The 26506-nt window shown below is 39.1% G+C and overlaps 3 protein-coding genes across 5 annotated transcripts; all 3 read left to right on the top strand.

Moving 5' to 3' along the window:
• The first annotated feature begins 20 nt into the window (after window positions 1-20).
• On the top strand, window positions 21-13825 carry LOC112563893 (transcriptional regulator ATRX-like). Of its 2 annotated transcripts, none has more exons than XM_025238353.1 (7): window positions 21-58; window positions 1129-1179; window positions 1517-1627; window positions 2091-2174; window positions 3508-3961; window positions 4782-6650; window positions 7261-13825. In XM_025238353.1, exons 1-7 carry the CDS (start codon window positions 41-43, stop codon window positions 7374-7376), a joined length of 2703 nt encoding a protein of 900 aa, XP_025094138.1. In that variant the 5' UTR covers window positions 21-40; the 3' UTR covers window positions 7377-13825. The 2 variants fall into 2 exon arrangements, with proteins under 2 accessions (XP_025094138.1, XP_025094145.1); XM_025238360.1 differs by having other exon boundaries at window positions 7085-13825.
• Window positions 13826-16359: 2534 nt separating this feature from the next.
• On the top strand, window positions 16360-24939 carry LOC112571028. Of its 2 annotated transcripts, XM_025249814.1 has the most exons (6): window positions 16360-17441; window positions 18380-18612; window positions 20329-20459; window positions 21126-21170; window positions 23879-24077; window positions 24298-24939. In XM_025249814.1, exons 1-6 carry the CDS (start codon window positions 16791-16793, stop codon window positions 24797-24799), a joined length of 1761 nt encoding a protein of 586 aa, XP_025105599.1. In that variant the 5' UTR covers window positions 16360-16790; the 3' UTR covers window positions 24800-24939. The 2 variants fall into 2 exon arrangements, with proteins under 2 accessions (XP_025105599.1, XP_025105606.1); XM_025249821.1 differs by lacking the exon at window positions 21126-21170.
• On the top strand, window positions 24865-26506 carry LOC112560710 (G-protein coupled receptor Mth-like). The gene is made up of 3 exons (XM_025232729.1): window positions 24865-25008; window positions 25741-26028; window positions 26249-26506. The coding sequence occupies exons 1-3, from the start codon at window positions 24865-24867 to the stop codon at window positions 26504-26506; spliced, it is 690 nt and encodes a 229-aa protein (XP_025088514.1).

The following is a 26506-nucleotide window of genomic DNA, read 5'->3' as shown; positions in this document are numbered from 1 at the left end:
ATAGTGTTGCAGACGTTTACTGCGGAGTGTTGAAGGAAACATGGCGTCAGATGAGGAGGTAAGAGGCTTTCAGAAATTTTTGAATTAATACATCTGTCGTAATGTTTTCGTGCTTTCGTAAAAACGTTTCCCTGTTCGCTGCATTCTTGACTTACCTTTTTTAGATTTATTTGCTGCTTGTTTGCTAACCCTTTGGTCTTTTATTTAGTGTACACACCGTCAGAACGTGTTACCCATGTTGATAAATTGTAAATACTGTAAGGCATATTGATATTTATAATTCAGACGTGAATCAGTGTTGATTTATCGTTTTTTTTAAAGATTGCTTAATATAACATTTCTCTAGTTAGTGGAATCGCTAATAATAAGGGATGTTTTCGTATGCGAGACTCAGTGTTATCTAATTCATTGATCAGTGTCATCGATAGTGTATACTAACATAATGTAACAAATGCCAGTTTTCTATGTGACATGGTTTGTGGCTTCTAACTTTTAATCCTTAGCGTGATCCAATACCAATGACAGTCGCTGAATCGCGGACAGGGTACAAAGTTAAAATATTTCTTTTGGAGGCAAAAATTTTAATATGCGTATATATAACACATTAGTAGGAACTGAGAAATAGGCCAAAAAATGCGGAGCAAGAGGGCTGTAAGCATATCACTACATTGTTATATTATGTTTATATATATAAAGAGAATAGCTTTAAAGATTTCAATATTGGATTATCTTCTCCTATTTTCAATTAACTACTGCTGCTAAATCTCCAACTCTGAACATGAGACTGAAAACTTTTGCCCTCTGCTTCAACAACAATTCCGTGCACAAAACACCTGAAAATATGAGGAATCCCTATATTTGATATGCTTTCCACAGGAGTTTGCTTCTCTATTTCTTCATGGGCAAAAAAAGTTGAGGTGATCCTTGACATACACTAACTTAAAAATGTCTTTGACAGTGTTGACCTATATACAGCCCAGAGCAGGTTGTATGTGCATTTCAAGCTGTGCTTCTTCGATGTCAAGACTGCTTTATTGAAGATTTGCTTGTTTCTTGCTTGGCTCAAAAGCCTGTCCACGAAAGATTATGGCCAGTCAGGCAAAATGATCAGTGTACAATTCATTTCAGGATGATGAGCTGGAGGCCCTTAGGCAAGCTGCACTTGCTACTTTGAAAAAGGTAATGTTTGATTTTTACATTTGTACATTCTTGAGTCCTCGGTTATAATTAAACAGAAATTGTGTTAAAAATTAACCAAAGAAAAATCCATAAAAAAGTAATGAAAGTTCACAGTAGAAAGAGGGAATGTAAAAACTACACTAACACTGCAAAGTAAGTGTTGGTAGAATTGCAACAAACTTTCCCTAGTCAGCATACTTGATCAGTACAGTTTAAGAATGTGTACAAGCTGTCTTTTGTGAAGAGGGGAGGAGAGTTTAAAGCATGGCCAACAGTAATATAGTATCATGGATAGAGCTTTCTAGTATATGATACGCAAATTTTGATCAATTTGCAGAGAACCGTATCAGCTGAACTTGAAGATGCTCAGCCCATTCCACAGATAACAGGGTCAGGTCACTCTCTTACTGGGGCAGGTGCCCAGTGGGTCGAAGATTTTCCAGCAAATGTAGGTTTGATCTCAATTTATTTTGTTATTGTGTTCTGTGTGCTAAATGTTCAGCATCAATCCTCTACCTCCTCTATTACCTTTATTAACACACTAGACCTAGGCTGTTTTAGCATCATTCTGACAGCTGTTGAGTTGTGGGCAGTTGCATCATAACTGTAGTTGATAACTGGAGCCCGCGTGTTAAAATTTCTCCTGTATAAAAATATTCACAATAATGAAAGATAGCCAACATAGTTAATTTGTCCAGGAAAAAGATTTTTTAACAAGTCATGTTTTTTAATGCATAATTTGTTCCTTAATGTGGTCACTGAAGGCCAGAGAGAGGGAAAGTGATGCTACACTTTATTGTGGTTTGTCCTCTGCAGGGCATATCAGGATTTCAGTTGTATGGGTCTCCTTATTAATGTTTTGTGTGGACTATATCAGGGAACATTGAACATTTTGTAACATCTTTTTGCAGTTATCACAAAGTCCTTTTGGGAGCAATCAGCCTGCCTCAGCATTCCAAGATGGAGTTTGGAACCAACCTTTTCATCCAAACAAGGTTAGAAAATAGGGTTGGATAATAAAAATTTTATAGTAAATTTTAAAAAGGACTGATTTGGTGTTATTCACAGGGTTCGCATGGTCCTTACCTATCCTTGCAAGTCTGTACGTAGAGGATTTTCGCCGTAAGGCCTTTTAAGTCCTTATATTTTCTATGCGATCCTTACAATTCCTCACACACATCCTTACATTTTCTCTGTGACCCTTACAAGTCTTTATATCGATAAAATATTACCACAGATTTATTTTTCATGCATCTTATAAATCCAGAAAGTTATTTTCGGAGTCGACTTTTGGTGCAAAATACAGACGATTCTTTGCCTCACTGCTATTTTAATCACACAACTGCCAAGTCTTGTTCGAGACAAGAACTTGTGTTTCGCAAGATTTTAGTCTTGATGGATGACCACGTTTCTTTTGTCTTCTTGACAACTCAAAAAATGTCGGGGAAGTGTTCTTTTCAGGAGAACTGGCTAAAGGAAGAGAAATATAAAGACTGGTTGATAAAAGACTCTAAAGATGCTTGTGGAATATCCTTGAATCTTTCGTCAATGGGCGAAAGTGTTTTGAAGAAGTACATGCTTACTGATGGACACAAGAAGCGCATGAATGTATTTCTGGAAGATACACGCATTTGTGTTACGGTTTAGCATTAGGATCACAGTCTTTTCATTCCTTTTCTGATCCTGCAAGCCTTTGCATTCCTTGTAGTCACCTTAATTAAAAAAGACGTTTGGTCTACACATCTGTACTACACTAGTTGCCTCTCCGTATTCGCAAAAAACACTCTCTTCTTTCAAAAGGTCTCTGGAAACTTATCTCTTTCTTGAACCAGAGCCTTGATTTTCTAGTACTATGAATAGCTCTATTTCTCTGTCTCTCCTTTTGAGTGTGTGTGAGAGAGAAACGTGAACTGACTTTTGTATTACACCAAAGAATGGCTTTCAGGTCTTGCAATTATTATCACTTAGATTTCTAGAAAACTTGGAACATTAACGGTGTATGTTATCAGTGTGCTAAAGAGACTTATCCAAATATAGCAGATATGCATCAAAATAAATTCTTTGATTATTTATTGCTAGAATAGTAATACATGTATTTCAGAACATAGAGAAGACCAAAGATTCATAAATAATACCTCTTTCTGACCATAAATGAGAAAAACTTAAGCATTGATGACTGTCACTTATATCGGTCCTTACTTGGCACCATCCCTGATCCCTGGGAACCCTGTAAGCATCATTTACAACAAAATTTAGTGTGTAAAATTATTATCTCTGTAAGCATTTTTTGGTTTTTCAGATGTTTTAATATATTTATGTGTATTTCAGTTTCATCAAACATCTCCTAAAAGGTTTGGCCAGAACAACTGGAGGGTTGGACGGGGCTTATATCCTAAACAGACTGCTCGAGGTCGAGGGGTCAGTTTGCGAAGAGGGCAGCCTTTTCATCCCAAAGGTGCTGCATTTCCCCATCCAACAAGAGTGCCATATGTGCAGAGTGCACCTGCACCAAATAGAGGCAGTAATCTTATAGTTATAAATACAGTGCCTGAAGATGAAGGAGGTGCTGTACAGGAATGTGCTGAAGTAGTTCCAGTTGCCCCTCAGAGGGCTGGACTGAGGACTGGTACCTCTGTCGCTGCTGGGAAGAACAGTAGTACCATTCTGCCTCTTGAAAACTCTTCTAAACCATTTCTTATCCGACCTCAGGACAAGTACTGCTCCACTTCAGACAGACCGATTAGGGTGCAAGAGAGTACCACATCACGCAAAAAGAAGAAAGGTACTCATGCATGTCACTGATTTAACGGGACACTTTTGTTGTATTTCATGACCTTTTGTCTCAAGCGATAGTGTGTTATCACTCTGTTATTTGCTATTAAGTTCATACAAATGGCTGTGTAGTCAGGATTTTCAGAGACCTGTGTTCAGATTATGATTAAGACAGACTTAGTTTGTGCTTATTTAGGAAGAAAGTCCTTCTAAAGGTGGTGCATAATATGGACAAATGTTCTACCATGTTTGGCAAATTTTATATATAAATGTCATGTAAAAACTTGTTTAAACGTTCCTTCATGTTTGCCTGATTAAGAAAAGCTTCACTCTCTCATATGCACAGACTGGTTCACATGGGCACATGCTATCTTCTGAGTGGTTCTCACCTCCCTTCCTAATGATCCAGTAAAATTGCTTTTCAAAAAATAAGCATTCGGTCATCTTCATTATCTTTGTAAAATGAAACCAACTCTTTCCTGGTTGAAGTGGGCAGGGACAGATCATGTCAAAAAGTTACTATAGCACATGCACAGTTTGTATCTCAAAAAAAAAAATATGTATATAGATTTAGTCACTCTGAAGGACACTTATTTTTGCAAGTTTTTCTTGCATGCGCACACACACATATAAGCAAACAGGCTTACAGGTGATGATATACTCTTTTATGATGTTCCCACCTCACTTCCCAGTGAGTGCTTTATGAAAATATGGTTCTCGTTTAATTTTATGTTTTTTGTATACAAGTTAGGTTCCCACCTTAAAACATGATAATGAAAAGAACATTTATTAAGTCACATTTGGTCCTTTTTGTATGTGTTTATTTGCAGATAAGTTTAGTCGCTTTGATTCAAGTGGCAGTGACAGTGATGATGAATCAGAGAGTGATGATGAAAATGCCAGGGGTGAGGATGTATCATCCCAGTCCTGTTCTCCATCAACAGCTGATATCATCTTGGATGAAAGCAAAGATATAAGCAGCATTCTGGAGGAGAGTGGGACAAATGTCCTAGACACTGTCGACTCCAGTTTGTCCATCGCTGTTGCCAGTGAAACACAGTCTGATAATATGCCTGAAATGGACGTGTCACCCAGTGTTGAGAGAAAGTGTGATTCAGATACTGATGAGCATGGTGAGGAGAAATTACTTTTATCACCAATCACAGAATCTGTTACGTCTCCAGAACTCCATCAGAGTGCTGCTGCAGTGCCAGCAGATATTGACTCTGATGATGACAATAACAAATCCCCACTGCCTTTTGTGAGTGTTCTTGAACCCAGTGATGAATGTGCCAGTTCTGCTAGCAAACTGGAGGAAGTAAAAAGTGATCATGACAATAACTCTAGTAGTGCCGAGGAGTCCTCCTCACTTTCTGATGAGGAAGCTGATTCAGAAAGTGAAAGTGCTGCTACAGGCAGTGAAAGTGTGGCTTCAGGCAGTGAAAGCATTTCAGAACTTTCAGATGAAGGAGATTCTGATGGAGATGACCAGGACAGTTCTGTCTCTGAAGAACAGACATCTGAGAGCAGTAGTAGTTCTGAGAGTGAGAAAGAGATAGAAAGGCAGAAGACTGTTAAAAGGCCACCAGACATTAGTGTCAAGGTTGCAGCTTCCCAGAGTAACACACATGCAACAAGGAAAAAAGAACCAGAATCAAATTTGAGCCCTGTTGAAAGGGCTAAACTGGAGGCTCGTAAGAGGAAATTTGCCAGTAGAGAAGAAGTGCACGTTTCAACAAATAAAACTATCTCTCTTAAGGGCATAGTAGCTAAACCCAAAAAGGTAAGGGTAGTGGGGGAAGTTGCACATACAAAATCTCTGACAGTTGTCAAGGCAGCACAGCCAGAAACCAGAAAAGCAAATCAGGAACTTTCACAGAAGTCTTTTGCAGATGCTCACAGAAAACACTCTCGAAGAAAAATCTTGCTTGATCCCAAATTGGATGGGAGTAGTCCTCAGGATGATGCCAGAGATGTCAGTGATACTGATGAAGATGAGGAGGAGGAAGAAGATAAAAGAGACAGGTCATGGAAGAGAGAGGCCAGCAGTAAGACTGGGTGGCACAAGTCTTCACGGTCACTCAACCATACTCTGCCTAATGACAATTTTGCAAGGTCACAAGGTCATTCATTTCGTGACAATGCTCGCAGAGAGTTCGGTCGAAATGGCAGTCAGCAGAGAGCATATAATAGTAGAAACAAACAGGCAGGTGTACGAACTTATCACCATGGTAGTCCCACAGGAGGAGACTATTGCTCCTCTGATGAGGAGAAAGATGAAAATGGCCGTAAACTAATCAGTGTTGTGGTCTCAAGGTCCACAACAAATCAGCAATTGCAGAATTCTGGACAAAACCTAGTAACATCTCAGGAGAGAACTTTTAAAGGACCCAGGAGACCCATTGTTCCCAGAAAAAGAGAGGCATCTTCTAGTGCTTCTGTTGTGAACCCAGGAAATAATGGTGATGGGAGATTAGTTTTACACTCCAAACTGTTCCAAGGTTCTGACTCTTTAACTTATAAGGAATCAGGGACCACTGGCATTGTGAGTTCAGAAGACGCTCCATTAGAAAAGCGGTCACGTGTTAAGGCTGACAGAAAACCTGTGCATCAGCGACTCGGGTGGAAAGATGTAGAAGGAAGAAGTTCAAGGTCTACTGTCCATTCGCATAAAAGGAATGAGACAAATTCCGATAGTGGTTAGTATTGTGGGTGTTTGCATCTAGATAATATGGATGTCCAGTCTAAGCTCAGGGTGCAAATATGTAGTATCAGCATTTTCTGTAAGTAAATATTGGGCAGTTAATCTTTGCAATCATGCATTTGTTTCTCTTTGAGGAGTAGAGAAGAGCAAACTGGGTTCCCTACCTAATATAGCTTTCCTTTATATTATTTATGCAAAAATTGAGTTTCTCGCTTATCTGCAAAATTGTTTGGTTTTGTGGCATTGTGATTTTGCAGGTTATGTGTGTGTATTGGGAAGGGGTATATGGATGTATGCATGCGTTTGTGAATGAGACTAAAGCATGTGTCATAATCTTGCCAGAAACTGTGTAAATGCTACAAGCAGCACTCCCTCCTCACATGTGCCTTTGTATGGTGTAATATATATAAATATTTCTTTGTTGTTAAGCTCTGCAGGCAGTCCCAAGCCAGCATTGTCACCACCCACATGGGGTATTCTAAGCCGTCAAAGATACTGCTCAAAAAGCGCTTTGGGGTACAGATTTCCTTGGCTACACTCATCCATCTGTCTTCAGTGTTCACAAGCCCATTTCTTGCATACCATGGCTTTCTCCCTGTTTGCAGATGATGATTCCAACCACAGACAACTTGATCATCGTATTCAGCTAATCAAGAAACAGAATGCTGCCATTCTTCGTCGCCAGGAAGAAGTTCGACAAGATCGCGAGCTGTATGGCTAGATTAACCAGTCGTTGACTGTTGACATTTGATTGACATCATAGTAATTTTGTTGGTGAAATTTTGTGAGTGTGTGTGCCGAGTACAATCGCAGTGATAGAATATATTTTGGTAGGCTGTCATAACTAGATGTATGTAGCATGTGGTGCAAAGAGATATTTGGGCTTTGAGATAAGAGCTTTTATAAGTCTTTCCCAAAAAGTAGATGCATGCAATTGACAAAGACGCTTTAAACACATTTCTAGGAGAAAGCTGATGTATAAAAAAACAAGATCAACTAAGTAGTATTGACCAATAATTTGTTTTCTACATGGTCACAAATGCATTATTTAAAAAAAAATGTGTCCAATTAATGGTGAGAATACATTATCCAAAATAATTGAAACAATAGGAATTTTAAAAAATATATATTTGGTATTTTTAGAATTATATCAAAATGAAGTAAATGCTAAATGTTACTATTGTTAGAAATGTCATAATTACTATTTCATTTAAATTTTGTTTACTTCACTACTACTGAGTTTTGGTTTTTAAAATCCCCTTTATATCTGCAGAAGACTATACACCAAACACTGATATAGAAAGAGAAAATGGCAATGTCATAGAATGTGCAAATGCCTACTTCTAGTGATTTCATTGACAGTAGCCTTAACATTGTAATGGATATCCATGTACTAATGATATAAAAGTTTTGCTTTGTCTTGCAAAGAAGAGGGTTAAGGTTGTCAACCCATATTTTATACATTAGAATCTAGTAAAACTAAACCCCTTTGAAAAGCGTTCTGCACAAAATTAAACCATAAAATGATGCACAGGCAAAGGTCACATTCCCTGATATCATTATTGTACAGAGATATATTTAAATGCTTTAGGCTACAGTCGGTGGGAGAGCAGAACCTTATGGTATCCATAAACGTTCATGACATTGACCACTTTCTTTGTATAGTGATGTTTGTAAGCTGCGATCTTGAGAACAGGGAGGAGGAATAATAATTATAGAGCACTTTTATCATGCAACATCAAAACCAAGCCAGTTGCAATCTCTGTGCTGACCAACAATGATAAAAAATTAAAAAAAACATGAAAAACTGTGGCTAAAAATTGACATTTTATTAAACACAAAACTTTCTCTGCCACAGTTATGAAACTTAAAGTACGATGTTCACTTGGAGTTTAGTAAAAAGTTTCTTATATGAAGTTCTGCCTAGTTCTAAGAAAAAAAAGCTCTCTGGCAGTACTTTAAAGTTCTTTTTTGTGTGAAATTACAACTGTAGTTTATATCAGGCATGCAAGGTTTTTTTTTTTCTTTTTGGCTTTAGTACACACTTGCCAAAGAAAAGGTTTTCGCATTGCTTGTACTACCTTGCTCTTGTTTTCAATATTTTGTTTAAGATTTAATCTCTGCTAGTTCAGCTTATACCAAAACAGGATGAAAATGTGTTGGAAAGACGCATGTTCTTATATCCATGTATTGTAACCTATTTCAGCTTCTGACATGAACAAAATTGTGTTTACATTTCACAGCACTCTCAAATAAGACAGAATGAACAGTAGTTTTTAGTGAAAACAGATTTTGCATGTGTATGGTTAAAAACAATAGGTCTGTCCAGCAATATTTGTTCTAGCAGAGCACTTATACTGCATGCAGCCATTTTCGTGGGTTTGCTTTATACAGAAGTAATTAAAATGTGTGTTAACTAAAAGCAGTAGTCAGTGAAAGAAGGTTTACAATTTACAAGTAGTGTGTTAAAAATTTGATTTAAGACTTGTTTATTCTTAGACCCACAAATTTTGAAGCATACAAAAAGCTGTGTAGAAATATTTCTGGTTGTAATATTTCCTACGATTTAGTCACTAATTAAAAACCTACCTAGATTAAGCCACACCACACAGTTTGCATTGCCATTGAATTATTAGACAACTGCATTCTGTCTTGATTGTTACTATTTTGTGATTTTTAAAGTTGATTTTGACTTTGAGATCAGCATTAAGAGGTTGGGCAAGGAAAATGTTTGAAGAAAAAGACCTGTTAACTCTAAAAAGAACATCTGGACACTGAATGCAGTTTCTGTGGCAAGGTCAGCTTTTTAACAGCATTTGTTCTATAGCTTTCACTTTGGACTTAATGCCACTAATATTCTCAATTTGAAGTGGACAGTTACTTCTCAGAACAGATCTAATGAGGTTTGAACTTTTGTGCATTCCTTGCACAGATTTTCATTATGGTATGTGTTCCCTATCGATATTTTGTGTTAGAAACAGTCTTTTTGGAACATTTCTAATTCAATATACAATGAGACTAGGACATGAGGGTTGAGCACTCTCCATCGGTTTTTTGCCATTATTCCTGGTGTCATTTTTTTTTCAGCCTTTATGTTATGTTTATTCAAATTAAATAACGGTGTTTAATGGAGTAATTAATGAAAGCAACTGAAGTTGCCCAAAATTTAGATGAAATATTTCTTTGAAAATGTGATAGGAATCTCTGGAGGCCCTTACTTTTCTTTCAAAAACTACCTTTCTTAAACATTTACGGCTAGTAATGAAGGCTGCAGGAAACAAATGTATCATGAAGCACTGTCAGTGTTGCATTTAGATCTCTTCAGACTATCCTAAATGACCAAATATTTTCTTTAAGTTTTGTTTATCCAACGTTAATGGTTACACTACCTTTTCTTTTATTTTGCACTTGTTTTGCAGCACAATAAGAGGAAACAGTTTGTAAATGTCAGATGAAATTACCAATCGTAATCGTTTTTTCCCATTTGTAAAATGGCATTCTGCTAGCTTTTTCAGTAGTTAAGTTCCAGTCTGGGGATTATGGTATGTGCCTTATTTTACTCTTCTTCCACACCCTTTTTTCTTTCTATTATTAGTTGCAATAATATAATGCTAATTTTGTGTGATTCTTAATACTTTTTTGGTTAATGATTGTTCTCTTCGAATTTTGAAGTATTGGGTCACAGCTTGACAGTGATAAATTACCGTGAATGTTGTACATTACACTTTGTACATTTAAAACCTGACTACATAACATTGATATCAGTCTTTAGACAAATCTAAATTTGGATTAGAGCATGTGTTGCTCAACTATTGGGGTGGTGGAGAATGATAGAAAATAGGTGCCTTTGAACCTTAGGCTGGTTGACCTGGCTATTTGACACTGCCTTGAACCTTAAGCTGGTTGACCTGGCTATTTGACACTGTGCAGGGCTTTAAAGGGGAGTGAGAAGGACAGAAATAAAATAATGTCAGCCTAGGAAATGGTAGGTGTACACAAAGAATAGCACAAGAAAGGGAGCAGTAAGTGTGTCAAGAAAAACTGTGGTCACACATGTTACTGTACATATTAAAAAACATTCTGTTTGTTTAAGAACAATAGATTAAGAGCTGCTTTTAAGTTTCAAAAAAGTATTGATATTTTGCTTAGAAAAAAGGGAGATACGGTGTGCAGTGTTGACACTTTTGGATGGTCATCAAACAGCAAATCAGAATCTAGTGATTGTCTTGTGTATTATTCATGATGTCATCATTTTGTTTGCATGGGTGTGGCAAAATAATTGTCTTTTATTGCAGCAGTGTGAATTTCAGAGCAGATGCTATCAAAATTTATTGTGCAGATAAGTTGTGATTGGCTGTTTTAAGTTTATATATATATTGGGTTAGGCCTTCTCCAGAGTGATGTAAAATATTGTAAGCTCTATTGTGGACTGATTAGTGGATACATCTCATTTAAAATATTCACAAGTGAATTATGTATTTGTTTTCCATAGAATTAAAGACATCTGAAATAAAATTGCTTTTACTTATAAAGTTAGTATTGAAAGTTGTTTCCATTGTTTTCTTTGTGGCACAGCTCCAAAGTGTTTACTGTCCTTCCTTTCAGTGACCATTTGCTCAATTGTACTGTCAAGATTTTCACAAAAAGTTCCCGTGTTGTACACCATAATTGTTGCTGACTATTAGAGCAGCAGAAAATCATTTGTCCTGTAGCCCATTTTAATGCATGCAGTAGTGTCACTACCTGGAGAGTCAACCACTGAGATGCTGAACGTTTTTTTGATAATTTGATGAATGTCTTTGCATCTCACTAAGTCTGAATAGTTGAAATGAGTTGAAAATGATATTTTAGAGCACAAAAAGCTGTAGCCTGCATCCGTCATGAAATGGCAATAAATGGAAAAATTATTTAGTGGATGAAAGAAGCATTTTTCCCCATGAAGAATGTTACCATTTGTGTAACTGGTTTTTTTATGTAAACCACTTGAGCTGATATTTTATTATATAAATGTTTATGAGCTTGATTTTATTAGACTGACAGGAAGATTGTTTTAGCTTATTTAGCAATAAAGCTTCTCTGTAGATGGAAATAGCAGAACAAATTGTAGTGAACTCTGCATTAAAATGGGCATAGGCAAAGTTGAATTAGCTAGGATCCAGGACAAAATGACAGTAGACACTTTGTAGAATGGCCATTGTGAGTTGTCTGAAAAGTATTGTGAGACTGTTTATAGAGCACTTATAAAAGCAAGTGACAGAAACAGTAAAGGGGGAGGTGGTTGCATTCTGTTGCCCATTATTTTGCTTTGTGTAAAAAACACTGTCATGATTTTGTTAACAAAACTGAAACTGAGGATTCTTGAAGCAGAAGATTTAATAAAGAATGCCATGCAATATTTTACAGGTTTTACTTAGTACTGTAGTACTTGAACAAAATATTCAAACAAGCTTATCAATCTTATGTGGATGTTCTTATATATCTAAAGTGATGTCTATAATGTTTTTGTGTTAGTTGTTAGTAGTAGACAGGATAGCAATATCTGATATTCCGAATTGTGATATAAGAGTTTTATGATTGTTCTCAAAATAGGTGGTCAGTAAGCAGTTGGAATCAATATTCGATTCTCTAGCTCTGTTAGTGGTTAAAATTGAAAAGTTTATTTTGACACTGGAAGATGGTGCTTGTCCAAGATGCATTGTCTTTTTATTTTGTTGTTGCTGTTGTTGTTGTTTGCAATGTAGCGACTTTAATGAAAAGTGATTTAAACACTGCTTTCATGCTATTACTGTGTGTATCGTAATAAGGTGATTTATTAATTCCTAACTAAAAGTGAGTTACAAGATGAAATGTCTTTGTCAGTCAGATTTGCAGGAAGCATTTTGACTAATGTGTCTGCTGGTAGTGTGGTGGCCTTTTTGAGTAGGATTTGTTTCAACTTTGAGAGTTGTATTTGTATAGAGAGATAATGATTCTTTGGTACGGAGCATCTGAAAGTTTAAAAATTATATAAAATATAAAAAAGATTTTATTTATATAAAAATTTTAAATGAAGTGCTTTTAAAACAAACAGGATTCAACAAAATTTTGCTGAGAATATTTACTAGCTTGCATCTTTTGAAGAATCTAAAAATTTCCACTTTCACAGAAAAGTGTTTGTATACACTGTTTAAAATAGTAAGGGGGCACTATGTATCAGGGGTGATTTGTGCATCATACATGTTGATGATGGCTAGGAACTTATGTACTATGCTACAATTAAATGGAAATTCTTGTGTGGATGCTGTATGTTTGAAAAGAATTGCAGTCATTTGCTTTCCTTTCAACTGCAAAAATGGTGCATAGTAAGTGATAAAAATAAAGTACCTACCTCCACTTTTTGCAAATGTATGGATCACAGGAAATGTTTTTTAAATATATCTCAGTCTGATTTCTGCAACCGCAGAAATTGTAGTCTAATTACAAAATATGAGAGCAGCTAAGTTAATCTTCTATGATCTATTGGGTCAAATTTACGGATCGTTGTGGGATAAAAGGGTAATGATTGTGATAGGCAGTGCGTATGATATGTGTGTATGAATGACTTTCTCATGAACGTGCACGCGCATATATCTGTGTGTGTGGGTTGTTTTTTTTTTTTTAAATGGGCTCGTTAATCATCTATTTCCTTGTCATTCGTTCGGCTGTTACAAATATTTCTCCTACCTATTTTTAAACAACGGGAAGTGTGCAATTTCATTTTGTATTTATTCCCAATGCATTTCACTATGTTTGAATTTTAGAATACTTACTGAGTACAGATTTAAGTTTGCTCTTTCAAACTTGAAGATTCGTAACTGGATTGTAAGTGTAAAGGCTAGTAAATCGCTTACAAACATTGGCAGCAATTTCAGTAACCTTAGGCAGCATCAGACGTGTTCTGTATAAAAGTTAGATATGAGGACGTGGTTGTGTGCTTTTCATTTAGCCCGTCGTGTCGTTTTTGTGGGAGTTGAGTGGTATTTTGCAGGTGCCGCAGGATAGCAGGGTTAGGTCGAGGAATCTGACCCACCGAAAACGTTGTGTAAGTTGGCAGGTGCGTGTGTGCTTGTAAGAGTGGAAGACAACCTTCAGCGAAGCAGCAATCGTCACAAGTTCCAGAGGATATTTTTTTAAATAAAAAGATACATGTAACCATAAGACTTCTGTTGTCTCGTGTATGTATGAGAGAGAGAGAGCTGAGTGGTATTACGAGGTCGCAGAACGTAAAAACCCCTTGTGGAGGGTGCATGTGAAATAGTAATAAATTTTTTTTTTTTTAAAACGAAGTAATGCTTTAATTTGTAAGTCGTCTTACTGACCTATAGTTTTTCAGCCGAACACATTTTATAGGCAAGTGGATGAAAACCCGTTTGGGGATCAAAGCTTTTCCAGTTCACTTTTCTCTCTCTATATATATATGAATTCATTTAATTGCCGCATATTCAATTTAAGACAACATAAACTAAAGAAATGACAGATTAGCGCTACAGACGTGAGAGCCACTTTTTCTAACCTCAAATTCTCTTTGTAAATATTCTATAGGTCACATAAACCTTTGCTGTTTGTATTTCGCTTACGTCTCATCTCAAGCCTGATAAGAACTTCTAGAAAACAGTAAAGCCGGTTCACCAGCACTTGCATGAAATGTCTCCTAATGCCATTGTCTGAAACAGTCAACTAGGGGACATAGTTATACAGCGATGGTAAGTCTTTGCCTTGGAGCAGCATGGAGAGGACAAGCATCTTGTTATAAAGCGGTGGCACGGGTGTCCTAGGGTAAAGAAACACGAAGTATCTGCGAGGCGCACCCGGTAGTGTAGTGGTTAACACACTCGCTCTCGCTTGTCACCACTGCAGTGAGAAACTCAGGGTTCAGATCCCGTCTCAAGACACTCTCTATATGTGACTCCTGTCAGCAGGGATGGGCGTTGGGAGTTTTCTCAGGGTACTCTGGTGCCATAGTGCAAAATCACCTCAAGGTGGAAGCCCTTTCCTGCTAAATCAACCAATCAAGTATCAGCTTTTTCTTGAGCTCTCTATTTTTACCTGGGGAAACGACATTCTCACTTCATAATTACAGCCCAGATCCATCTTTCTGTGCTTCATGGGTTGTTGCAGATGCAGCAAGGGGGTTGTGGGGGAGAGAGGCAAATAAACCAGCGTTTCTCACTGTCTCGTGCTGTTACCACCCTGCCATCCTTCATAACCGAGTTGGATTTGCACGCATACTACTGCCTCGATCGTGCCTTGGGCTCTTGTGTCAGGCTGTTTGAACTGGGCATAGATACTATCTGCAATATACACGTTGTAACCAAAAGGTTCCAGTGATGATGAGGCTCGTCGTGAAATATTCTCTCGCTCGCTGTCAGACGCTAGCAACAAATGCAAATAAGACAATAAATATTGTGACGATGGGAAAACTCAAACTGCCAGCGGCATAAATGAATGCATTAGATTGTCCTTTTTGCAAACAATTTGTTTATAATCGCTGGCTCTGAAAGCAGCCCCTATTTCTCTCAAAGCCGAGTTAATGTGTATAGTTGCACCCGAGGGTGCTTGGCAGCAATGTAGGACATTTTCGTTTGTCACCACTACAACGTACAGCGAGTCCAGATACATCTTGTTTGGAGGCACGCTCACTCTCGGGATGTGCCATCTGGCTGTCAATATTTCTCTGTCTGGATTCCTCCCATATAGTTCGCACTTTCCCATCAGATAAACAAACAACTATGCATGACTTTAACGTGACTATTGTTATCCCTTTGATATCAAATTCTTACCAAGAACTAATCTGATTGCACAGAACAAAGATTGTATCTCTTCTTCTGCAACTTATCTCCGCTGAGAATGTAACGAACATTATTGTCAGTAGAAGAAGATTTTTGACAATTTGAATCGCATTTAGTGTTACTGTTGCTGCAAATGGTTGTATAAATGTTTTTATCACATGTCAGTCGCGAGAGCTTTTCGTTTTGCCTCAAGGCATCAGGCTGAACAACAATTTTAATGCTTCAATTATCCGAAAACTTGACTTGACGAGCTCTTCATTCTCGCAATCTTAATTTATTCTGGTAATTTATGCATCATCTTCTTCCTGCTTCTTGATGGAATTTTGCTCGAAGCAGACGTAGGAGTTCATCAAATATTAGACTTTAGTATAACAGTAGTGACAAATCCACGAGAACAGGAAATAATCGTAATACATGTACTAGCTTACTGTGCTCACGATACGTTGCTTCAGTGCTTGACTTGTTTACAATGGTACGAAAATATTTTCCTGGTGACTTCAAGTTTTATTATAAGATTACTTTAAAAAAATAAAGGCATTTCATCTTACTTGTAGCCATTACATAAAACTGTCGGGGAACCCCCATAAACAACATTTAATAAATTTTATGAAAGACTTTCCACTTACATACATTTGCCACCTGAGGAACGTAGACACCAGGACGAATATAAACGGTTCCCTTCGGTCACAATCACACACACGCACGCGCACACGCACTCACACACACGCACGCACACACACATCTTTAGATCCAAATGGCGCGTGCCGCAGTCCCCGCTGACGTGTAGAGAGTCACGACCTACGCATCCGTCGTCTACTGTTTTAGTGACTCCTGAGGATGCACGAGCCGTGTGCGCGTCATGAGCCGCGTGGAAAAGGCGCACGCGGCAGACGCTGCAGCTGCAACTGAGTGTGACTGGGCGCTGTCAGCCAGGGGTGTACACGCGTTTTGACCGCCCTACCACTCACCACTCACCATCTGCTAATGTTGCCCGACGTGGCAACAGTGGATGTCCGCAAGGCCGCTCACAAGTGGGATGCGGAAACTTCTTGTTACAAAATCGAAAGAGGATTTGCGTGGTCCAGATGTAAGCTGTAGATTTCTGGTAAAGGGGACTGGGATATAGCAACATCAATGAAACGGACATCTAGAACAACGGAGGGGAATTGGTGACTATTCTTTAAAACTGCGAGGACGAGGACCGTGGGCAATGGGAACGAGTCACTTTTCTCAGATGGCATTCTGCACACGCCCGTCTTTACAGAGGACGTTGTCGAATAGGTTCTCAAGGTAAAGAAACGATTCATCTATTTTTCTCTGGACTTAAAATGACACCGTGGCTTGTTTTCACTATGTTAGTGCTTCTTGCTACTCAGTACATTTCTTCAAAACCTGCTAGTCCTGAGCCTAGCTATGAGACCAGCACCCTACCCCCGTTCGACTGTGACCTCAAGTGGACTTGCAGGGACTATAGTGGCAACAGCATATACAGAAGGTCATACTTTGTGGTCAAGGGTTGTGCCTGCGATGACTTGTGTCCCTTTTTCTCGGATTGCTGCCCAGACTACGGTCGCGTGTTCCTTAACGAAAGCGCCGGCCATACCAACGCTGTCGACGACGACGACAAGCCAGGTGTCGATGTCAATGATAACAGTTCTCCGTCGCACCAGGCACTCGGCGAGGACAGCGTTGGGTCGCCAGACGAAGACCCGACTACCGAACACCAGAGCACAGACCGGGCAGAGCTGCTCCGTCAGTATGGTCTGACCAAAGACATGTTCACGTGCATTTACGACACGGCACTCAGCTCAGTCGACCGCGTGTCGGTGGTCAGCAGGTGTCCGGAGTCGTGGCGGGACCGAGCGCTGGCTGATCTTTGTTTGACGTCTTCCAGCGACGACCTTCTGGCGCGCCTGCCCGTTTCCGGGGACATCACTCTTGTGGTTTATCGCAACATGTTCTGTGCAATTTGCCATAAGGTGAGTTGTCATGAGACAAGTATCAATGATCCTATCTCTTCAAAGTATCGCACTGAAAAAAAATTAAAAATTGTTGTTGGGCTTGATATCTCGTAAACTTCTAGCGTGATCCCAGAAATGAGATCTGCATGTCTTATTGGACGCTGTATGTAAAGCCTGTAATGAGACAATTATGTGACATTTTATACGAAAGACTTTCCGGTAGCCTCTGACCTCTATGACTTCTCCATCATTCTCTTTTCTGGGTCTTGTGTCAGTGTCTAAATCTCATAGATGTAGGAAGTTGAAGTTCAAGAAACGCACTAGTCTGATTTTATACTGAAAAAAATATTGTCATTCTAGATGCCCTTTAATAAGTTATCTTAGACGAACTATGATAGTTATTTCAAGACATTAATCCCATTTTAACTACTCACCAGACAATCTTGAAAAAAATGGCAAATATATTTCCTTTATCAACATGGACAGATTTTTTAAAGCGTTAGGAGGACATAACATATGTCATGCCAACAATAGCAAACAAGGTGAGAAAGATAGGGGAGATAAAACATGCCATACCAACGACAGCAAAGAAGGTGGGAAATAGGGAAATAGGGTACGGGAAAATAATGCGTGCCACACCAAACACAATTGAAAGGGTGGTAGGGGGAGACAAAACATGCCATACCATAAACGCAACTGGGTTATGATCGGGGCTGGGTAGAAGCAGTAATAGTAATAGCAGTGCAGTTAAAAGCAGAAAGTTTGCTAGTCTGAATCATGTAGCTATACAATAGTTATTACTTGTACATGGAATAAAGAAATAAGTGACCATGTGACAGAACGATTTTTCGCACAAAAAACGATTTTTTGGACGATGTTTCCTGTTTCAAACCATTTCCTCTTATCCTTAACCTTGTACGACATAGACACAATTTCCTAAGTCGTTGTGACTGCAGGAACCCTTCAGGTACTGGCGACCCAGTGTCAACTGCTCATCAAGAGAACAACTGCCCTTCAACCATACTACTGATCTGACAGACGTCTTCACCAGCGGCGCTAACTGCACCATGCACTTCATGCCTCCAGCACTTCACTTCCACTTGCGGCCCTGCTTTGAGGCAGAAATCATTAGCAACTGCAGCCAGACTTATTCTCTCAACTCAACTGAAAACCGCAAAATCGCTTCAAGGTGAGAGTAAACACCTGACTGGAATGCAGGAAGCATCCACTCTCACGAAAATGTCCAAAATTGTCATTACCTTGTCATTACGTGCGAAACCTTCTGTTGTCGCACAAAATTTTGAATTATATATATATATAAAACATTAAATAACTGCAAACAACGCTTAATCACAACTAGCTTTGGATAAAATATTTGGCGCTAATAAAATATTTTCCACGCTAGGCGAAAGACATTTGCTGCGACTCTCATCCCTTACCAACACCCCAAACCAACCGCATTGTAGCGCGTGCAACATTTTCACTATCATCCTTTTTTTTTCCAAACATTTAATATTTTTCAGACAGTGACGTCACAGTTTGATACATAGCAGTGCACTTATGCAGCTAAATGCAAGCCCCACAGATTAATTTACACACCACTATTAGACGCAGGGCTAAGCAATGCAAGAGACATTACAAGACTATATTTTGCAAGTGAAACATCATATATTTTATACATAGCACATCTCATGCAGAAAATAAAAAATGTAATTTATAAAAACTATAACCATTATACATAATTACAAGGATTATATTATAGTTTATATATTTATATATCAAAGGTAACTTTATTGAGATCATCAAATGTTTCACTGCCTTTAACATCTCAAAGGTTACTGAGCTCAGTATGGCTGCCCAGTCCAAAGCGGTCCTGATTTCCTTGTTGACATACTAAGCCTAAGACATATTATAGACATACTAAGCCTAAGATATTGTGCCAAAATAAATCTCGGAAGGTCAGTGGAACGAGTCAACACTACTGGTGGTTAATCGGTGGACAGTCATCTGCTTGACACAAGACTCTGCAGTGTGCGCGTGCAGATACGATAGCCAATCTGATCATGCCAGAAAATGATAGTTCAAGTTTTCAACCTAAATTTAAAGAAAACAATTTAAATTGAAAGCGTTGAGCGAAGATGTGCATGGTTACAGCTGGAATAGGACGTAAAGTTGGTCGCATCAGCCAAAGCGCACTCAAGACGGAAACGCACGTGGTAGGTCTCTCGCGCCAATGCTGACACTTTCTGGATCACGTGATGTAAATCAACAATCCATTAAAGGCTTTGTTAACAACAGGTTGTCGATGCGATGGTATTTTATTTTTCTATTTTTCATAAAAGTTTCCAATCATTAAATATGCGTCAGAAAGAAAACTTCCATGAAATTTGCGGGAGAAGGGGTTCGTGTGTGTGTGACCAGCAGGAAGAAGGTAGAGGTCTGCAGGTCACATCACATCCGTCACGACCTTGCCGACACGCGAGGATTTGCATATGAATATGACCGCATCCGCGCACATACATCAGTCTTACAAAGACCTTCAGCTCTGCGCTCACCTTTTAGCCAAATTACCTTCTTAGATGCGACTCCAGATTATTGGTGCGCACTTGTTTTTCCATGCTATGTCAGGTGAGAGGGGGTTAATAACAAGAACGACATTATGTAATTGCATATCTGTCTGTCCGTCTTTCTTTCTTGCTTCGATTTGCTTTCGACACAGGTTACTTAACTAGAGACATATCGTGTAATATGCCACTGTGTCAAACACAAACACAAAGTCATGAATTTGTCGACGAGTGTCTTTAATTAGCATCCGTCTGAGGCAAGATCAGTAATGGTTTGACTTTAGTCACCATACCATTGGAGATTGCTATTGCTGTCCTAACTCTACCTGCTGGTGTTTCAGGTGCATGGACGATGGATCTGACTACACCATGGTGTACAGCTACACTCAAGCGTATCGCAACAAGTTCTGTGCCTTTTGCAACAACGTGTCTACCCAGGACCTTTCCTGCGATCTGTTTGTTGCGGCGACAGGTGATCTATCTAGCTGTATATCTACCTGTATGTAAGGTCTATATTATTGTCATTGAGTCGGTGTTTGTAAGGTCTATATTATTGTCATAATGTTGATTTTGTTGATAACGGGAAAAAGAAGTAATTCCACGAAATGCAATTTGGCGTTGAAGTGGCATGGGAACCTTGTTTAGCACACCGTAACGCTTTCCTTTCTGTTTATTCTGTTTACTTGTGTACTGTGTACTCATGCTCTGTTTGGAGCCCAGTCTCCAAGGTTGCAAGAGACTGCTATGGATTCACTTTATTCACAGCCAAACACAACATACACCAAGCTTGAATTCTCATTCCAGCTACTTGGGGTTGATTAGATATTCGGTTTGGTTTAAAAAAAAAGTATCGCTAGGTTGGTCTTTTATTGGTTTCCTAATTCCTTTACCTTTCTGTTAGTATTGCTCTTCTCATATTATTTTATTGTTTCATCATGGTTATTCTTTCTGTTGGTGAACTAGGGGAGTTGACAGGGTTTGTATTTCTGCTTTATCACCTGTCTTGCTAGTTTATAAATCTCTTTCATTTCCTTTTATTCCATGAATAATTATTTTGCCAATTTCTTTGCTAATCTCACTTATGAGAGGCAGTTTGTTTTTATGCCATGTCTATTCTGTTAGACGATTGGTTTTGCAGGACCTGGAGTGCAGAGAACGATTTGGATATCACAAAATACTACCGGTATGTCAGTGTCCTTAACTTTTGTATTCTTATGTTTTTAGGAAGAGCTGTATGTACGGCAATCAGCTCGGCTGTGAAGATGGAAGCATGTGTTGGATGGCTATATAGTCATGTTGTCTGGTAGAAACTCCTAGTCTTGACTTGTGTGTTAAAGAGACATGCTATTCATATATATATATAAATGAACACTCTTCGTACATAGGGCTTACTATCAACCTTCTTGGATTTTATACAGTTCTATGGTTTTGAGTTTATTTGGGTTCTCTGTTTAACTTACTTTTTTTCTTCTTTTACCTTTCGTAGGAGAGATGTGTCATCTACAAATTGTTTAACATCTCTGGTACTTTTGGGGAGGTATGCAATCATTCTGTTAAACAATATGAAACCGAGAACACTTCTTCGTGGAACTCCGCTGTTGAGACTTATCCATCTGGAAGTTTGGTCTTCGACTGTTACTAATATTTTCCCATTTGACAAGAAAGCATTAACTGAACTAATTTATTTGGAACTTCCGTTTGGTAGAGTTTGGGGTAGACAGTAGACTGTAATAGTAGAGCATGTTATAAGCCTTCTCACTGTCCAAGAAGATTCCACATAAGTTCATTTTTTCTGTACATTCGTTAATAGTTTTCTTCTGTAGGTCACTTTTTTTTCTAAAACAACGGGATGAGGGAAGATGTAGAAGTAGTTTTGGGGTTGGGGTTTTGTTTTGTTATGTTTTGTTTTGTTTTGTTTTGTTTTTTGTTTTTGCCTAGTGGTGAAGGAAATGTTGTTGGTCTGTAATTAGTCAGAGTTGTGTTTACTTTCCCTGTAATCGCGCCAACACCGGTGAAAAGAGCAACAGGCGGGGATGTTGAGCGACATAATGTGTCGTTTCTGATGACTCGTCAGTGACAAAACAGCACAATGTATGTAACCAAGGGCACTGTGACTAGAGAAATTTCACAGGCAATCACAATCTGGCAGGAGTTTGTGTTAGAAGATTTTTTTTAAATTGTATCTCGCTCCAAAATGCGACAGAGAGAGTGAAGTGCTCAGCGACTGCTTGTTTAGTATGTCATCAGATGGCGCAGGAAGGGTGGGGTCTACAAAATGCACATGACAGAACTTAAAGGGCATACTTTATCCAAAATAAGATCGCCTTTTAGTTAAAAATCTTTCTTTCTAGTTGTAGAGATTTTTAAAAACGATACCAGTCAGAATTTGTGTTGGTTATTAGGTTGCTACTACCACTTCAACTGTTTTAAACATCAGCTGTCAGCAGAAACAGCAGACACTCCATCGCATTGTGATGTCCGCTGTTGTAATGATGGTTGTATTGTTAGTACATGTAGCCCTATCAGCGGAAGCAGTAGCAAAATCTGTCAGAAAAAGGATGCAAAGGGATCTACAAAGCACATTTCGTGAAGCACGTATGTCAGACACTCAGTACACGAAAAGAAGTCAGTGAAAGACACTGAGACCACCTCGATCAGAAAGACACTCGCTCGGCTGTGACTTAGACTTCCATGCTGAAAGTACTTGAACAATTCGTGGGCCATGTTGAGATGCAGACACCACCTACACTTTTATGCAGAAAAACACGAGAAAAGCTCCATAAGTAACAACACGAGGATTCAAATTTGCAGTATATTTTGCAGTATATTTTGTATATTCGAGGATATTGTGTGTTTGTTTGCGAGGTTACAGCCATTACAGAATATATGAAAAAGTATTGTTGACATCTAGTTGAACATTAAGTTTTACAAAACTAACTGCGCGGAAAGTGTAAAGACCAACTTTGCAAGGCTCCTTCATTTACTCATTGTAAATTATCATTACCTTCGTGCTGTAAATCCTCCGCGCAGTGTTTACAAAAATGTCCGGGAGGATAAACATCCTGCGGAAGGGAAATGTAAACAGCTTCTTCCGCTTAAAACAGCAATCTCAAAGTCAGTTCCTGCCCACCTGGTGCGACTAAAACATGGCATCATCTTTAGAACAACTAAAAGTACTGCTGTATTCAAACGTATAAATAGGAAAACACTTCAAAGACTTCCTCCGTTTTTGGTCGGAACATCTCCCCATCCGCAACCCCCTGTGCAAAATGAGTCTTGTTAAATGTTTTGCCCAGATTGTCAGGCTGGTTTTGCTTTTGTTTTGGAGGGATTTTTGTTATTTTTTATCTTATTTTTCTTTATTCAATCGAGCTGTGTGGAGACAAACACAACAATGTTCAACTTTTCTCAAAATTTATTAAAACCATTCAAGTTTGTCAATCCCTTATAATAGTAACTCGTTAATGTTACATAACAGGTGTAGTTTCCAGTATAGCTCTTACCCTGTTTATGGATCCTATTTAAGTATTATCAAGTATCAAGTCGCCAATGCAGACACAGATAGCAAACATATAGTCATATATGGTGTACTTATTAAGATCAGTCAAGTCTTTACTTAAAAACAAGAAAGAACGAGAAACTTTTATGAACACGAACAGCTAGATAATTCTATTTGTCATTCCTTCCCCATAACTATTTCCTCATTCTCTCTCATCCATTCTACCCGATTTTCCGCAATAGAATATAGATGTAAATCGTTTTGCCACTATTTTTTAAACATATATGTATTAGGTTTCCTTCAGAAGAGTCACTCGGCTATCTCTAATCACTAGTAGCTTGTACGGGTCTCTTTAACTCCTCTGTCTTTTGTTTGATTATTCTGACCTACAGAAGTCAAAGACCCCCGAAGTAGGCTTCCTTATTCTTTCTCCATCCTCCTTGACATCAACATCCATAAAAAATCGACGACTGTTGGCATCGAATATACTCAGCTCACCGACGAGAGAGACGAGTCATTCGCCTGTGAGACGGGCCAGGTGTTCGATCCTTTTAGAAGTGTTTGTCGGGAAGTGGCTTGTGCTGAGAACATGTGAGTATCTCAATCACTCAAAACCTTAGGTTGTTGCAGTCACGGTGTTGTCAGCATGTCGCTAGAAAAAATAAATAAACAAACAAATACAAAACAAACCCACAAATCAAGAAAACAATGACGGCTGTGATGGTGAACAATATTTTTGAAAACTGACTGACAAACTGTTACGGATGTAGCCTCTCTTATTACATACAGGTGAAGGTGAACTTCTGTACAGGTATTTCCGGGACAACCAATGCGTCCAAGCTGTAGGCAGCACATCGGATTATGGCGCGAGCAACTCATCATATGTCACTAGAGTGCCATCACCTCTGTCACCTTTGATGGACTGTCTGCCCATTCTCCTCAACGATACTGAGTTCCAGATTGACGAGAACGGCTCCCTGCAGCTTCTCGACACGGGACTTGTTTATGACAAGACTCAGTACTACATCACAGAATCTGGAACCTTCCTGTGCGTGAACTACACCCAGAACTACACTCGCACCGTCATCCGACATGTCCGCGTCGCGTCCTTCACCTTCTCGGTGACCGAGGGGCTGGTCAGCGCCTGCGGCCTGGGTGTGTCCCTGCTGGCCTGGCTGTCACCTTCGTCATCTACGCCTGCCTGCGGCCTCTGCGGAACATTCCGGGCCGCAATCTGCTGTCTCTTCTGGCCGCTCTTTTTCTGGCTGAAGCCCTGCTGCTGGCGGCGAACTCTGCCGAAAGCCACCAAGTAGCCTGCCAGGTGGTTGCCGGGGCCATGCACTACTTCTTCTTGGCCTCCTTCTTCTGGATGAACGTCATGGCGGTGGATGTGTGGTTCACCTTCTCGCAGGCCTTCGTGCGGGCTGGTGACAGGGGCAAGTCGTCCAAGCGTTTCCGCATCTACAGCGCCTACTCCTGGCTCGCTCCTCTCCTGTTTGTCTTACCTGCCGTCTTCATCCAGGTGAGAACTCTGCCGCTCATTAGCACAGCTGTTCTCTGCTCCATAGCGCTTCATCGAAATGAAAGAGAGAAACCAGCGAGAGAGAGAGAGAAGAAGAAAAAAGAATAGAAGGGTGAAAAACCTTCTTATAAAAATACAACTTAAGACAGTGTAGGCTGCTGGTCCATGACTAGAGGAGATGAGCATATGTGATCAAGGTTTCTTGCATAAATCTCTACTTGTGCTTGAAAATATTTATGTACTCATATATACATATAATAACAATATGCATATATTTTAGCTTCCAAATATCTCACCATAGTGTTAATAGTGTGTGGGGTGTAGAAATGTGTCTCGACTTTGTTTATGCATTTACCTTACTTTATTACCATACTTCTACCACCATCACTATTATAAAACCAGAAAAAAAAACAACAAAAGTCCTCAAAACATTCGTTGAAACGGAAAACATTCGCAGAAAGCTGTGATAACTATTGAAGCTGAAAGACTTTCAGACAAATTGTCATCGAGTAGTGTCTGACCTTCCGCAGGACTGTGAAGCAGCGATTATGGACCGCTGCAAAGGTCAAGATTGCTATCAGTGAAAGAGGATTAAATTAGACTTAAAGAGATGCATCTGTGATCTGTGCAGGGTTAGCTCTCATCAGCTTGTATGTGTCTCCTAATAAACATCGAGAAAATTACAAAACTCAATGACGATTATTTTTTTTTTTTAAATTTTCCTTCATACAGATCCTTGACGATGACTCGCCAGTTAACCCTCGCTATGGCGAGGAAATCTGCTGGGTGGCCAACCTTTATGCCCTCCTAATATTCTTCGCTGCTCCTGTTCTGCTTCTGCTGATATTCAACGTTGTCTTCTTCTCCATTTCCGTTCGAAATATTGCGCATGCCCGCGCCACAACTGCCCGGATGCTAGGCAAAGAGGACAAACAAAAGATGGGGATTTATGTCAGGCTCACCGTGGTGATGGGACTGACATGGACGCTGGGATTTGTGGAAGCGATCATTCCGCATGAGGTGACTACAGTACCTTTTCTTGAATTGCCAGTGTGCGCTTGCAACATAAAGACAACCACTTTTAAAAACAAAATGACTTGAACAGTTTAGGTAAAGAACGAAACGAAAAAAAAAAGCTGAAAAGAAGCTTCTATTTTTCTTTCTCTCTCTCTCTCTCTCGATCTTTCATTCCCTTTTTTGTCTTTTTTTCCTTTCTTTTTCCTTTATGTGTTTTTTAAAGCTGCTGCCTGCCTTTTACATTCATTGTCCTTGTCTTTCAGATCTGCGCTACAGCTTTGTATTGATGAATACCTTACAAGGCCTCTTCATGTGCATCTCCTTCGTCTGCACCAAGAAGGTGATCCAACTCCTCAAAGACAAAGTTCGTGGAAAGAGTCTCAAGATCAGTAAATCAAGAAGCACGGACCTCACGACTGTGTCCAAGTCTGCAAGTTTAGGAATTCAGGCACTCTCCTTTTCTTCCACACAGCCAACTTGA

This window comes from Pomacea canaliculata, linkage group LG1 (genome assembly GCF_003073045.1).
Source record: "Pomacea canaliculata isolate SZHN2017 linkage group LG1, ASM307304v1, whole genome shotgun sequence".
Taxonomy (NCBI): domain Eukaryota; kingdom Metazoa; phylum Mollusca; class Gastropoda; order Architaenioglossa; family Ampullariidae; genus Pomacea; species Pomacea canaliculata.
This window is presented reverse-complemented; position numbering and strand designations above follow the sequence as displayed.

What these genes read in the sequence shown, in the direction of transcription:
- LOC112560710 (XM_025232729.1), top strand. Translation starts at nt 24,865, where the DNA reads ATGGCGGTGGATGTGTGGTTCACCTTCTCGCAGGCCTTCGTGCGGGCT. An exon ending in TACCTGCCGTCTTCATCCAG is followed by an intron (nt 25,009 to 25,740) that starts GTGAGAACTCTG and finishes TCCTTCATACAG; the next exon opens with ATCCTTGACGATGACTCGCC. An exon ending in AAGCGATCATTCCGCATGAG is followed by an intron (nt 26,029 to 26,248) that starts GTGACTACAGTA and finishes TGTTTTTTAAAG; the next exon opens with CTGCTGCCTGCCTTTTACAT.
- LOC112571028 (XM_025249814.1), top strand. Translation starts at nt 16,791, where the DNA reads ATGACACCGTGGCTTGTTTTCACTATGTTAGTGCTTCTTGCTACTCAG. An exon ending in AACCGCAAAATCGCTTCAAG is followed by an intron (nt 18,613 to 20,328) that starts GTGAGAGTAAAC and finishes CTGGTGTTTCAG; the next exon opens with GTGCATGGACGATGGATCTG. An exon ending in GATATCACAAAATACTACCG is followed by an intron (nt 21,171 to 23,878) that starts GTATGTCAGTGT and finishes TCTGACCTACAG; the next exon opens with AAGTCAAAGACCCCCGAAGT.
- LOC112563893 (XM_025238353.1), top strand. An exon ending in CACTTGCTACTTTGAAAAAG is followed by an intron (nt 1,180 to 1,516) that starts GTAATGTTTGAT and finishes ATCAATTTGCAG; the next exon opens with AGAACCGTATCAGCTGAACT. An exon ending in AACCTTTTCATCCAAACAAG is followed by an intron (nt 2,175 to 3,507) that starts GTTAGAAAATAG and finishes TGTGTATTTCAG; the next exon opens with TTTCATCAAACATCTCCTAA.